At 40.0% G+C, this 15,856-nt stretch overlaps 1 protein-coding gene across 1 annotated transcript; it reads left to right on the forward strand.

The window, feature by feature from the left end:
- Positions 1-1,873: 1,873 nt before the first annotated feature.
- On the forward strand, positions 1,874-15,612 carry LOC131432689 (heterogeneous nuclear ribonucleoprotein 27C). The gene has a single exon (XM_058599123.1). It carries the CDS (start codon positions 2,316-2,318, stop codon positions 3,513-3,515), a length of 1,200 nt encoding a protein of 399 aa, XP_058455106.1. The 5' UTR covers positions 1,874-2,315; the 3' UTR covers positions 3,516-15,612.
- Positions 15,613-15,856: the final 244 nt, after the last annotated feature.

Genomic DNA, 15,856 nt, shown 5'->3' on the forward strand with positions numbered 1-15,856 from the left:
GACGAAGTGACCCCCGATCCTCGTTGGATGGAAATGGAAACTCATTTCCTCCTAGAAAAAGGGTGACAACGAGATCCAATAGCGAAAAAAATTTTTTTTTTGTTAACAAAAATGTAAGCCAATCGGCTACGTAAAGCTTTTACGCATAAAGGCCAGAATAAAAAAAATTATTATTATAAAATGAACAATGAACCTGAAGTAATTTATTCTACTGAATCTTGAAGAACAATATTAATAATTGACAAACCAAGATTAAATTTATGAAATACCCTTTATCCGAGTCGTTAGAAAATCATCCAATGATAACAAATACTCCGACAAATGGCTACTAATTCTTTGCGTGTTTATTGATACGACTAAATACGTTAGAGAAAATTCAGCAGCTGCAAAGTTCATATGGGTGGTCTATAATAAAACTGAAACTGAAACAAATGTATCCCCAGCAAGCTGTTTTGGTTTTATTTCTTCGAACAGTTCTACTGTCAAATTTAAAACTGGTATACGCTGCCGTTCTATTTTTTCTATATTTGAAACACTGATAAAACGGTGCTGGGGCTGCCAGTTTATTTTGTTATAATTTCTAGATTTAAATTTTAAAACTGACATAAATTATGCATCTAGAACAAGAACACTCCTGAATATGCCCTTAGGTACTCTTTAGTCACCAGGGCTTGTATTGTGAATCCTCAAACAAACGAAGCAACAAAAAAACATCTGATGTGTACACGTTGCATGACATAGCTAAATGAGAGACCTATATTAGAGAGAAACTGAATGCGTGAGAGTATATGCTACTGAGCAGATCAATTCCCTTGCCTATAGTAAATTGCCTGTGCTCTCAGTCTCAGTTAACACATGAACTAAGCAATCCATGGCAATGTAATGAAATGTAGGATTCGCTCTCGATAGTATTGTATGAGAAAAAAGGCCTTACTTCACGGCGTGCTACATGACCCGAAGCAAAGTCAAATAGGCAATGTTTACGGTGTTTTCACAGTGTAGATTTACAGAAATCATTTTTGAACGTAATGTTCGCATTCTAAGACCAAATTTGATCACATTTCAAACATACTTTAAACATTTTATAGGAGAAATTTTGCATTTGAACCCATTTCCAGAACGATCAATTTGTTTCTTGGGAGTTTACACTGTGTACATATCCTAGAAACATTAAAAGTAATGTTCTTTAAATTAATATTCATCGGAACTAAAAGTTATGAATCTAGTTTCTTCATAGACATCTTCAATATGAGAACCATTCATCAAATGCTAACCTCGTGAAGCATAGGTCTCAGCAAGCGGGCATATTCATGAACTAATGAACGAACGAAGCAGCTCTCCTGGCTTGGGTTGCGCTGTGAATTCTACCTGAAGTACGAATGTGTGTGAATAGCACAGATGGTGAAACCCTTTTGTTAATATTCGTTGCTTCAATTTGCAAGCCCTGTTAGTCATACACCACATTTAAAAAAAAACTTAATTTCTAACTCTATCAATTACTACTAATAGTTTTCTTTTCAGAAAAAAGAGAAAACGTTAGGCAGAGTGGATTAAAAGAAATAAAAATTACAAAATACGCATGTACACTAGCGCCGTCCTGAATTCAGTGGAACATATATGAAATAGGCTCATTTCTGTCAGGTTGTGTATGGGTTGATAGAGATAGGCAAAAAGTGCATTATAAGGAAACGGCAGCAATAACAATATTTTAAAAAGACGAAAAGCTTTCACTACGGCAAATTGCAGTAAAACTGGGAACGAAACATTTGAAAATTTCCCTCGCCGTACGGAAAAGGCAAGCGGTCAGCCATCTTGTCATTTTCGTGCAGTTTTCGTTCTAACCTAAAAATAAAATTTCCCCTTTCACAGCACGATGATGTTCGCCTCGCCACTCATCATAGCCTACCTACATGTTATTTAGATTTCTAAGAAGTTTAATCTTTTTTAGTTTTCTAATTAGTATTTAAGGCATTATTAAGGTTAAAGCAGAGATTTAAGTATAATTATTTTAATAATTGAAACGTAAAGAAGCAGATACCGATAAAATATAGACTGTAAGTAAGTTAGTTTTATCGTAAAACAGAATAATTCGGGGCAAAAGTGCGTTTCGATCGTGAAGCACCATTTTTTCGTAGAGAAAATTTTCGCTTGGAGTGATTTGGTGAGCAAATAGGAAGAAGAAGAAGAAGAATAATCAAGTTGTACGGGAATCCGCGCGTGCCGACAGTGAAGCTAAGTAAAGCGAAAAAGAAGAAGAAGAAGCTCGGCTCGAAGGTGCGTTACACGTTCATTTGGCCAAAATTAGTACATACGGAATGCATCCGTCGAAGAAAATGAACGCGGCGGAACTTGATGATCATGAGAAGGGCAAGCTGTTTGTTGGCGGTCTGTCCTGGGAGACGACTCAGGAGAATTTGCAGCGTTACTTCGGCCGCTACGGTGAGGTCATTGACTGCGTGGTTATGAAAAACAACGAGACGGGCCGCTCCCGCGGGTTCGGCTTTGTGACATTTGCCGATCCGGATAACGTCGAGCGAGCACTGGATAACGGACCGCACACGCTGGATGGCCGCACCATAGATCCGAAACCGTGCAATCCGAGGTCTCTGCATAAACCGAAACGTACCGGTGGCTACCCGAAAGTCTTTCTGGGTGGCCTGCCCCCAAACATAACCGAAACGGATCTGCGAAGTTTTTTCTGCCGATATGGTAACGTGATGGAGGTGGTAATTATGTACGACCAGGAGAAAAAGAAAAGCCGCGGATTTGGTTTTCTGTCATTCGAAAACGAGGCGGCCGTCGAACGTGCGACAGCGGAGCATTTCGTGAATATCAGTGGCAAACAGGTGGAAATTAAGAAGGCCGAACCGCGCGATGGCAGTGGTAACAATAACAGTATGAATGCCGATTCCTACCAGTGGGGATCACCGCAAGCTCCACCGATGGGCAATGGCCAGATGGGAGGCCCACCGATCAATATGCAGTCCAACATGATGCAAGGTTATCAAGGTTGGGGTGCCTCTCAGCCGCAGCAAGGTTACGGTGGTTACGGAGCATCGGCTGGAGCCGCCAATGCATATCAAGGTTGGGGTGCCCCACCACCACAGCAGTGGGGCAACTACAATGCAACGCCGCAGCAAACGCAAGGTTACGGTGGGTATGACATGTACAACAGTTCCGGTGCCGGTAGTGCCGGCGGCTACGGTTCGGGCAACTGGAACTCATGGAACATGCCACCGAACACGGGATCTACCGGATCGGCCGATATGTACTCACGGCCACAGTCCGGTCCGACGGCTGGTCCTGCTGGTTCGGCTGGCCCAACGGCGGGTGGACCTTCGAAACCGGGTTCCGAGTATGGTGGTGGTTCGGCGTACGGTTCCGGGGCTGCCGGTGGTTACGGTGGCTACTATCAGAACGAACAGAATACCGCGGCCGCCTACAACAACCGGCCGAGGTCGGCCTACGGTGGCGGCAACGATGCCACGTCGCAGCCACCTTATCCAGCATTTTGAGAGATGACGACGACGACGAGCAGGATGCAACCGCCGCAGTCCCAGCCGATGCATTTTGCCCAGCACCAACACCAGCAACTGCCCGTCACGGTGTCCACAATGACGGCAGCGGCAACGGCGGCTGCAACCTCCTTCGATCGAAGCATGATTGGAACGAAATCATAAAATGAAAAGAATTATTTCTTATATTTTTAAACTTGAAGCAAACACTAATTATACATATATTATATTGAAAGATGAAGTTGAAGAGGGAAGTACGGAGAAAGGAGAGAACAATTATACATATATTATCAAACAGAAGGAATAAAACGCAGACAGAGAGAAGTTTAAATTAAAATGCAAAACACACAATTGGAAAGAAGGCAAAGAAAAAACATACAAGCGTAAGCAGAAATACACATCTAATATAACTTTATTGACTAGGCTTAGGAGCGAAGCAGATGAAAGATGAAAGCGGAGAAATCAGAAGAAATTGTTCAAACTATTGATTATTAAAATGATGAATAAAAACCAGAAGTAAAACCTTTGGAAATAAGAGTAAAATCCCGTTTCAAACGTTTACGAAGCCACATCAGTAAATAATAAAGCAAAAAAGAAGAAGCATAAACACACTCCGGTAGCAGTTAAACAATAACAAACAAAAAAACGAACTTTTCTCATTCACTTTCACACAGACACACCCACACAAACAACTTAAGAGGTAATTCAAAAACACAGTCGTATTTTTAGATGACGTTTTCGGAGTGGAACGTTTCAAGTGAAATTCGTTCGTTCTGTCGAAAGGTGGGGCAAATTTCGCAAACAACAAACAAAACTCTTCTTAGTTCAGTCTTAAGTGTTAGTCCCTCGTTATTAGAAGAAAAAACAACCAGATTTAAACAAAATCAAAATAAGAAAAAACACGAAAATGATGGCAAAAAAATTGTAAAAAAAATGTGTCACCACTGAGTGAAACAAGTAAAACTCAAGCAAAATTTATTTCTTTTTCTGCACCCAACAACAACACAAACGCAAAGAAGCATTGGTTTTTCTTTCAAAACGGAAGCCTCGTTGCTCCTCCACCCCGTCGTTAAAGGAAGTCCCTTTCCTGTGTTCCCCCTGCCCCGTCCACCAAAAAATATACCGAATACAAACTACTGCATGGTGTAAGATGAGAAAACAAAACAAGAAACAAACAAAAAAAAACAGCAAAATCCCCTCAAACACAAAACTTTTTTTTGTCTATAACGAAACGATAAGGATATACATTACTATACTTAATCAGGTACCCATAATAATAAACGAAAAAAAAAACTATAAAAAAAAGATGAGAGGTTAAATAGATGAAAACACTATCCAAACCGAACGAGAGAGCGAAAGAGATAAGAGAGAATAGAAGCGGTGCGCGTCTGATTCTGTTTTTTTTTGTTTTCTAAGTAGGACTTTAAAGAGCAAGTGATTGATTTATCGTTTTGTTTTGTTTTCGTTCATGTGATTTTCAGTTCATTTTTTTTAACTTTTTGATTAAGCTTACTCCCTAAGGAAAAAACACAATAAAATGAAGAGACTTAGAGCCTGAAGCCTGTTTTTTAAATGATTACTTTTTAAGTTTGTCGTCGTTCGTTGTAAGGATCTAATCTTTATCGGGATAGAAGCAAAAGTAAGAGAAACAACCTCTTCCCCCCCTTCCCCGAAAGCAGGCGCGTTTTTTAAAGTTTAAAACTCTTAGAGGTACATTTTTTTTTAAAAAAAGGTGAAGTTGATCACGAACCCATCCCCCCCCCCCCCTCTTCTATAAGTGAACACAGATTAAGGAAGCAACTAAATAGAGAATATTACTCTTGTAATCTTAGAGATGAGCAAGCTAAAAGATGAATAAATAAAGTAACGTTTTTGTTTTCGAAACGGTATTGATAAACGTATGGAAAACCTCCTTTTGATCAATCGTATTAAGCTTAACTTTAGGAGAAGAGACATACAATGGAAACTGAGGTAATGATTTGTTTTTTTAAACACTAACGATAAACTAGATGAGAGATTTAAGCGAAACCTGATGAGCCAGAAGAGAAAGAAAGCAGTCTAGAGAATAATTATTATGGGTAAGTTTGATACAACATAAGCGAAAACCAACAAATTAGAGAAGCGAAAGGTCACCGGGAAGCACCGTCTTCTCGTTTTTCTTTCATTTCGTAAGGACAAAGATAAACTACAAGTTTAAAGGTAACCTCTTAGCAATGATAAAGAAGAAGAAGAAGAAAGCAGAATAAGAAGAATAAAACGTTTCACCTGATTAGTAATTCAAGCATTAGACACCCGAAAACAGCAGGCATCCGACTTGAGATTTTTTTCTGTATTCCTACGAAACATTTACATATGGTTAAAAGATGGTAAAGCTAGAAAAAGAAATAAGTTACTTCTAATGATTCTGAACCTGAGAGATCCACATTCAAAGCAAGAATCAAACAACCAACAACAACAAAACAAACAAACAAACAAACAAAAATCACTACTAAGCTCATTCAACTACTGAATTCATTGATAAATTAAGGAGAAGAACGATTGAACAATGAAGTGCGCCTGCCGTGAGCCTACACAGGCAGTGCCGCTCGTTCCTTTTGTGTGTTTAGATATTCTTCGTCGGGACTTGTACAAAAACAAAAAAAAAGTAAACAAACAAACAAACTACAAGCGTTTTATAACAAACAAACTATTTAGCACTTTGATGCGTACTCTAAGGGATAAGTGTCTTCGGTTTTCTTTCCTGTTTTGTCACCAGACATCTATTTCTCGGTGTCCGTCATTCTTTTTAATTTGTCGTGTTAGTTTGTTCTACATTCTACGCCTAAGCCGCCTAAGTGGAGTAACGAACCGTGGCCACCGAACAGATCAGCGAACATACATTTTCACTGTGTTCCGCAGATTCCGTTCAGCAGGATTGAGTCCCTGCTGAGTGAGTGTGGAGAAGACCGCTTTCGGTCCGATGGTGTCAAGTTTTTCCGTATATATTTTGGGTTTGAGTATGGTTTCCTTTGTAATCATTATTTTTCGTTTTACTTTTTTTTTTTCATTTTCGTCGTCTTAAATAATACAACTGAATAAAAATAAAATAAATTGAAGAAAAAAAAAACATTATATTTTGTCTAGTATAGCAGAAGCAGTGGTGAAGATAATCTAATTATTTTTTTTTTCGTAAACATAATTATGCTGATTCTTTTATTCCTGTTCAATTCGAAGTAAAAGAAGGTCAAATAAAATGAGAAAAATAGTTTTGTTTTGTTTTTATTTGTTTGAGAAATTTAGTTTTCTATGCTTGCTTTGTTTTATAGTTATTAAATTTACATTTTTTAGATTATGTTTATGAATTACAAAATTTAGGGCAGTGCGGTGGCGTTCGATAACTGCATCTCAATTATTAGATGAGGAAAATACTGGATCAAGTGTACGATCGTGTGGACATCAGCCCGCTCGATTTTAGCTGCCCGTACGAAGGGTGGTTCTCCTAGCAGCTGTTGCAATTTGCCGCACTTTTCTTTCGAAAACACTAAGAGCGCATTGGTCATCCGCCAACTTAGAGCTGGTCTTGTGACCATAGGGAACAACCGGTTTAACGAGCGTTTTGTAGATGGTCAATATTGTGCGGTGGCGTACTTTACTCGGTCGAGCGCTGAGTGCACGTCAAATATTAGAGCCCACTGAGAGACGATTTTTGAGTTGTGATTTAATGTGTTTGTGCATCAACACATTGAATCAGATTCTTATGACATTGTCTCGCTTGTATTTCCCATCCACCAGAGTTGCCATGGGGGCGGCCAACGTTTGAATCGATGCCATTTCAATCCAATTCTCAAAACATGTTCTCATATGCTGCAAAACGCATTCGGTTCAGTAGCCAGTTATGTTTAGCTCGAGACATGAAATTCAATCGCTTGCGGTATAAATCACGATGCGGTTCGACTTTGTTTTCGTACATTAATGCTCGTGCTCGTTTTGAGTATCAGCAAAAACCAAACCGAAAATCTGGGTTGTGTTGGCAGCTCTGTGGTTTAAGCGATCAGCGATGAGTTTCATCTTTACCATCATTTTACGGATTGCATCGTAAATCATGAGGTGAGCTGATGAATAGAAAAAAAAAATCGAATCTTATGAGCGAATTTTTGTCACCCTTGGCTAGAAGTGTGCGAAACAGCTCATACCGGTGAGCAGCTTCGATCAGCTCACTAAAGTGAATCGATTCAATGTATCAGCTCATTTAGATTGAACTGAAGGTTAGTTTTGAGCGTCGTTTTCCTTGCGTCATTTTTCTTTCATATGCATGATCGAAATCATTGATGCACAAAGAACAAAATGCTATGCGAACTCACTTGTCTGCGAATCATTATTATGTCACTTTGTAGAATATCTGCAAAAGTGGTCCTTAGCCTACTGAGTGAGAGGTAATATTTCTAATTGACAATGGCTCATTCAATCTGTTAAAGAACGAAAGCTCATGTACACATTTCATCTTATTTAGAACTAGCGATGTCGGAAATTTCGAGTTACTCGATTATTCAATAATCGAGTATAATTTTGAAACTAATCGATTGAAATTTATTCGATTATCTGAGTTGTTATTCGATTACTCGATTATTACCATGGGATTTTTTTAATTATTCGATTAGCTCAATAATCGAATATTAGTTTTAAGCTACTCGATTATCTGAGTTATTAATCGAATACTCGATTGATCGATCGATATTACGACATCTCTATTTAGAACTCGCTTCTCAAGAGCCGAAGATCAGTTCAGCTCGTAGCTTGTTTCCACCTTATCGGTGCGATGAGCTGGTGAGTTGCGGTTCTTTTAAAAAGAGCTGTGAACTGTCAGCTCATTTTAAAGATTCGATTCACTGGAACAGCTCAAGAGCGAATTGCCCATCTCTACCACCTGCACGAGTCTCGCCCGACAGTGTCGGGCCTGGAGCTTGTCGGGCTGCCGGGCCTAGCGAAATTCTGAAGAACCGCACGCATATCATTCGTTTGACAAGTGACAAACCAGAAATAGTTATGTAATTCAAGCACAACTCGAATTTCCATGTTGCATTAAGACGTTACTTTGACACCCGCGCACGTGCCAGTTGTTTTTGCTTGCCGGGCGAGAAGAGTTAACATGGTGGTAACCCTATCCTCTCATGTATGTTGTTTTCGACGCCGCTATAGCCTGTTCGATACGCCTAGCTTTGTCATTCAGTCCGATGTATGTTTCTATCATCTTCTCGAAGTTACGTGTCACAATATCAACGTCTTCAGTGAAGTTGAAAAGCTGTACAAGCTTTCGGAAGACTACCACTTGTACCACTTGTGTCAATTCTCGTATAAATTTTTTTTTGCATAAATATCTGTTTATTAATCCTATTTTTTGTGTATTACATCAACATTTTACAGTACAAGTGTTTTGACCCTTTGGCCTTTCATTTTTGTTGTTCATACGATTCGTTATTAATAATAGGTGTCTTAGTTACTCTTGTTTTACATACTAATGTTTAATCATAATATTTATTTTATTTATTATTAAAATATCTACCTACTTATAACTATCCCTAACCTAATACGTACAAATTTTGAATTATTTGTATTTCAGAGATTGAGCACCTCTCTTCAAATTTCGTGCAGTATTGTTCGAATTCTTGTTCTAGTATATCCAGGGAGGCCATCTCATGTACTTCACTGGTCCTTGTCCAAGGGGGCAGATTTAGAATCATCTTTAAGATCTTACTTTGAATGCGCTGAAGCCTAAGTTTGTGTGTTCGTGTACAGCCCCGCCAAACAGGGACTGCGTATTCAATGTCAATTCTCGCACCTTTCAAAACAATATGAAACAGGAGACAAGACAAGACAAGAGACAATCACATTACCGTATCCCTTTCCGAGATTCGAAGGGACTCGAGAGCGTCCCAAATCCTCGGACGTACCACATCACTTTATCCATCGTTGCTTTGACCAATCGCGTCAGGTTGTCCGGAAAACCGTATTCGTGCATAATCTGCCATACTTGTTTACGATCGATTGTGTTATATGCCACATTGAAGTTTGGTTTGAACGGTCCAAATCGGATTCTGTGTTACCTCCGTATTCGTCGTTTCAGATTTCTCCCACTCTGGTCATCAATGTTGAACACGTCAATAAAGTGCGTTGTCTATCTCGAAATGAAACAATGGACTTGACATACTGCGCGAGTTTTGCAGGAATGGCCGGTCCATAGATGTTATGCAAAAAACCTGGATAAGCGTTTCCAATTTTTATCGTTTGTCGTTGGTGTTTTCTGCATAAATATCTGTTTATTAACCTTGTTTTTGTGTATTACATAAACGTTTTACAGTACAAGTGTTTTGACCCTTTGGCCATTCATCACTGTTGTTCGCGGAATTAGAGACCTAATGAGTATGCTGCATTTTTGAACGATTTTGTCAACATGTGACCTGAATATCAGATGTCTGTCAAAGGTGAGTCCTAGATAGATAACTTCGTCGGACCATCGGATGACCTCATCACCGAATCGTATTCGACATTCGTCTGATGGAACAAGTTTTGGAGATCTTGAATGTGGAAACAAGATGACCTGAGTTTTTGCTTGTAAAATATTCAGTTAGAGCGTCCAGGCCTGCGTCTGTAGTTTATTCTTCAGAGCATTAATGACACGACTTTTGTAAAGAATGGCAGTATCATCAGCAAATTGTGACAGAACGGAAGAGGTGGGATGTCTGATGTAAAAATGTTGTATAGGATGGGACTTAGGATACTTCCTTGGGGTACACCAGCAGGAATTCGAAAGCAAGAATTCTCCTTTGCATTGACTTTTCAAACAGCTTGGATAGGGCAGAGAGTAAGCTGATGGGCCGATAGCTCTTGGAAAAGGAAGGATCTTTCCCCGGTTTCAAAACTGGGATGATTTCAGCCAACCCCAGGCCGGGGGCCTTCATATATTTGGATTTTTTCACAATAGCCATCAGCTCATTCGCAGTGACTCTACTTTCCTCCGGAACCAAGCTGTCTGATTGGTCAATCTCAGCTACGCTATCAGCACCGGTTCTTTCATGTGGACTAACAATGTTGAGTCCTGAATTGCGAGAGCACACAAACTGCTGACCTAGCGCATTTGCCTTCTCTACTGGTGTGACTAAAGGTATTCCTTCAGCTGCGTCCTGGGGTGACATCAGAGGAGGAATAGGCTTCGGTTTAAGCACCTTCGTTAAGGACCAGAAGGGCTTTGAATGTGGGAGAATTTCTCGAAGCTTTTGCTGGAAGTTCCTGTTGCGAAGCTCAGATATCCTTTCCTGGATTATCCTAGTTAAGTTGTTATAAGAAGTCTTCCTATCTAGGATGCCAGTTCGTTGATACTACCTCCGGTAGATATTTCGAAGTCGGATGAGTTTCTTGGTGACACTGTCAATTTGAAGAGAGGAACTCGGCATATGTTGTACTGGAACCGTCTGTTTCTGGTGAAGAAACATATTCCCAACGTCAATATTACTGGAAAGTAATCGGAAGAGAGCTCGTTGAAGACAACCAATCTTCGTCGTGCAAAGTTGCTCGTTGATAGTGACATTTAGCAGCTCTGGCACCAGCATCGTTTTAATCGTTCTTGAAATTCTGAATAACCAAAGAAATTACCCCTTCCTTCCACTCCTCCGGTAGCTGTTCGGTTTCCCAGATCCTGACTATTAATCGGTGCAAACATGTGTCCAACTTTTCTAGACCTATCTTGATGAGTTCAGCTACGATGCCATCTTTACCTTTGTTGGTTTTGAGCAGGTGCATGGCATCCTTAACTTCCCTCAGTGTGGGAGCTGGATCATTTCCGTCTTCTGCTGCACTGACGTAGTCGTTTCTCCCGTCATCTTGAACCCCCATGCCTACGTTCTCCGCGCCGTTCAGGTGCTCATCGAAGTGCTGCTTTCACCTTTTAATCACCTCCATCCGTTAAGAGGCTCCCGTCCTTATCCCTGGACATTTCGGCTCGCGGCACAGGGCCGTTGCGGGATTTGTTGAGCTTCTTGTAGAATTTCCGTGTTTCTTGAGAGCGGTACAGGAGTTCCATTTCCTCGCACTCCGCTTCTTCCAGGTGGCGTTTTTTCTCCCGAAAGATGCGGGTCTGCTCCTTCCGCTTCTGTTTGTATCGTTCCACGTTCTGCCGGGTTACATGCTGCAGCATCTTCTCCTCCAAAATCACTCTGCACTCTTCGTCGAACCTTTCGTTCCGTCGACTCCGTTCCACGTACCCGACGGTGCACTCGGCTGCGTTGCTTATGGCTGCTTTTACTGTACTCCAGCAGTTTTCTAGGGGAGCCACATCGAGCTCGCCCTCGTCTGGCAACGCTGCCTCGAGAGTTTTGGGCGCAGTTTCACCATTACCAGATAGTGGTCAGAGTCGACGTTAGCGCCACGATAGGTCCTGACGTCGATAATGTCAGAGAAGTGCCTTCCATCAATCAGAACGTGGTCGATTTGCGATTCCGTCTGCTGTGGTGATCTCCAGGTGTAACGATAAGGGAGGCTATGTTGGAAGAAGGTGCTACGAATGGCCATGTTCTTGGAGGCGGCAAAAAAAAATCGATGAGTCGTAAGCCGTTTTCGTTTGTCAGCTGGTGGGCGCTGAACTTTCCAATCGTCGGTCTGAACTCCTCCTCCTGGCCAACCGTTTAGATCTCCTATGATGATCTTGACAGTCGTACTCACGTTCGAGCTGCGCGTAAAATGCGTCCTTGTCATCATCAGTGCTTCCGGAGTGAGGGCTGTGCACGTTGATTATGCTAAAGTTGAAGAAACGGCCCTTGATTCTCAACCTGCACATTCTTTCGTCGATCGGCCACCAACCGATCACGCGCCTCTGCATATCACCCATCACGATGAAAGCTGTTCCCAGCTCGCGTGTATTGCCGCGGCTCTGGTAGATGGTATGGTCACCATAGATCCTGTCCAACACACCTCCTGCAGTGCTACGATGCCGAACCCGCGGTCCTTCAGTAGATCGGCGAGTATGCGGGTGCTCCCGATGAAGTTGAGAGATCAGCAGTTCCACGTACCGAGCTTCCAATCGCAAGTCCTTTTTCGTCGCAGGGGTCGTTGCCATTGGTCTCGATTCGTATTACTCTCTTGCTGATTTTCCGTTGCAATAGTTTTTTACGGCTGGATCGCAGGGCCGGACACCAACCCCCTAAATTTCCGGAGGGCCATAGTGCACAGTTGAGCTTAGAGTCCTTCACTGGCACTCGGACGTCGATCAGCCGCCCCTAACATGGGGAACAGACGCTCAGGCTTGCAGAAGCAAACCCCCCTTTCCCTGTCAGCCTACGACCAAATTTCCCACCGGGGTTGGTTACCCGATCTTCCCTAAGGTTGCTCGCAGCACAGCCGGTTTCGCGGGGAGGTAGGGATAGGAGTTATTGGGAAGAGGCTGATGACCTCAATGGGGTCTGTGTTGCGCGTTACCCAGCCTTTACTAACCAATCGTTTGTTACATCTGAGTCAAAAATTCCGGCTGTTTTTACTGGATATGAGTCCCTTTACCTAAAATAAATCTGTTGAATAGACTCTTGACATTGTATGGAATGCTATCAAAATAACATCATTTTTTCGATCCGTGCAAGTTTATTGCCAGATAGTTAATAAATAATGAGATTTTCGACGCCTGCTAAGTTTCTTTTCTGTTTGTGTAGAAGTTAATTCTGATAGATATTTTTTCGCAGTTTTTCGACAACCCTCTATAAATACCGAAACAATTCTTCCAGGGCATCAAATTGGACGGGTTTTCAAGCAAGCTTGATACTAGGATCGAAACTCTGAATCGAGCAACAATCAAATTCTATTGGAATAACGTTTCACCTCCGTAGTCGTAATATTTTCCTAGACCTTTAACAACAACACCTCCTTCTTCAGGCACGAATCGAACATGAAAGTGCTAAAATTCTTTAAAAAAGTAAACGAGTAAGAGAAAATCTACATTTAAATTTAATGAAGTAAGCAGATCGAATCGTCATAGCAAGTTTTGTTACGTTTCGCATATATGATAATACTTGCAGCCGAAAAAATAAAACCAACAGAAGCGAGGACGAACAAACTATATTCTTATCGAAACATAAATAGAGCTGAGACATTAAAAAACACTTTAGTATGAAAATAGGGAAAATGAAAAGACTGGTTACTATCAAACAATTGCATTAAGAAGTTGTACGAAATAAAATCACTAAGAGTAAAATAACAGGATAAGGTAAAATAACTAGCGAGTACGGTTTGTGTTGAGGCTTTTTCTACATCTTTCGGAATAAGTGATATTCGTAAGTCATTTTTGGGGTGACCCCTTTTGACAGTCAAGAGGAAGACTCCCGCACTGCTGCGGTCAAGGCCTGCTGTTTTTTGTTGAGTAATAAATCGACAGCCAGACAGCCCCTCGTTGTATAAGGAGAATCGCACGTAAGAGAAAATCATTTTATACTTACCCATCCTTACTAGACTCTATTGTTGAGAAATGATTAAGGTAATAAATTTGCGAAGAATTTAATAAGCTACGTTCAACACTTGCAAAGTTTATTTTCGAACTCTCTATTAGTCAAGATGGATACTTTTACTTAGATTTACAGACGGAACCCCCCCTGACAAATGAAGATGTGATGTAAGTCTAGAGCAAGAGTATTTAAACAAAAGAAGAAAAAAAACACATAACAATCTAAATTAAGCTTAGTATGGTAAACATTTTGTCCGTAAGTCAGAACCGAGTGAGTCGAGAACAGCGACAAAAAAAAGTGGATAGAATAGTGATTTATCTAATCTTGAAAATAAGTACTTCTCAATACATTAGTCTATACATGGAAAACAAAAAAACCAAAATTCTACACCCACCAACAACCTGCTAAGAGTTTTGATCACTGGAAGAATTGTCACCGTTGTTGCATTACTGTGCCATTCAAAGTGCGTCCCGACGAAGTGAAATCATTTCTTTAAAGTTAAGTCCGAATCTACTAGGTTTCATTTTTTTTACGTATCTGCGTATGTTCTTAACTATGAACTAGTCTTGGATAGCCCTATGATTGCATCAGCAAAACTGTAAATTGTTACATTAGACTGTGTAAGCGTTATATTAAAAAAAAACCGGAAATGAAAGAGAACATAACAAAAGAATTAAAACTAAATTAACCGAATGGTGAAAAAATTGAACAAGGAAAATTATCTTTTAATTTGACATTGCCTTATTAACTATAAATAATAATAAAAAGAAAACGATCTACACAGACATAGAGATGATGAGAAATAAAAACAGTATAAGAAAAAAAATACAATACAAATTACACTTACATTTAGAGAAAAAGATACAACACAGGAAGAGGTAAGAATAACGGTAGGAAGTCTATTATTTGTAGAGCTACTGATCGTTTTGTTTTTGGGAATCACGAGAAAGGCCATCGTTGAATACTCTATAATATTCGAACAAACAAATAATAATCATTGAGCATATTTTGATTAAGTATATCAATGTATTCTCTGTCTTGAATAAGAATCATATGACAAAACTAATAATAAATATATACTAATTATATGAAATAAATGGAAAATAACTATTTTTAACCTAACTAAGCAAGATATGAATTAAAACTTGATGTAATAAAGTGAATCGTATATACATATAAAATATTTAACGACACGCAAATTAAGAAAAAAAACAATGAAGTTGACAACAGTGAGCGTTTTTATCCATAATCGAGCATTTGTTTGGTTGACATAACGGATGAAACTAAAATAGTCTATACAAAAAAAAACAAGAAAAAAAATATATACATTAAACCAGATTACTTTCACTCTTGAAATTAATTCACTCCATCTCGGTGGGTGGTAGCAGAAAATCGAGATAACAAAAGCTAAACGATCTCACATTGATGAGCAAAACTAGCATTATTGGCGAGTAGATCCGCAAAAACTGACATGGTATAACATGGATTCGTAGAGAGCGTTTAATTTTTCCAAAGTTCGATCAGTACTTTTCATTCATTCAACAATATTATAACAGAAATAGCACTTTTGGTTTGTGCAGGTATGTCAATAAAAAAAAACCAAGTACGTGGTTGTTTGTATGAAACTTCATTACACAAAATCGGTTGAACCTTCAATCAGAAAAAAACCGAACGGCCGACATATCCGAATTCCCTGCCGTTTTTTACTTGCGTGATCATCAACCCAGAGTGGAAGGATTTTTGGCTATTTCAATTAGAATGAAAAGAAAGCTACAATTCCAGGAAGCATCGCTTCATTTTTGAATTAATCTGCACTGTTGAGGAGTAATTTTTACGCCGACTTTCAGCCTCTGATCTTTTAATTTGAGGGAAATTCACTGAACG

This window comes from Malaya genurostris, chromosome 2 (genome assembly GCF_030247185.1).
Source record: "Malaya genurostris strain Urasoe2022 chromosome 2, Malgen_1.1, whole genome shotgun sequence".
NCBI lineage: Eukaryota > Metazoa > Arthropoda > Insecta > Diptera > Culicidae > Malaya > Malaya genurostris.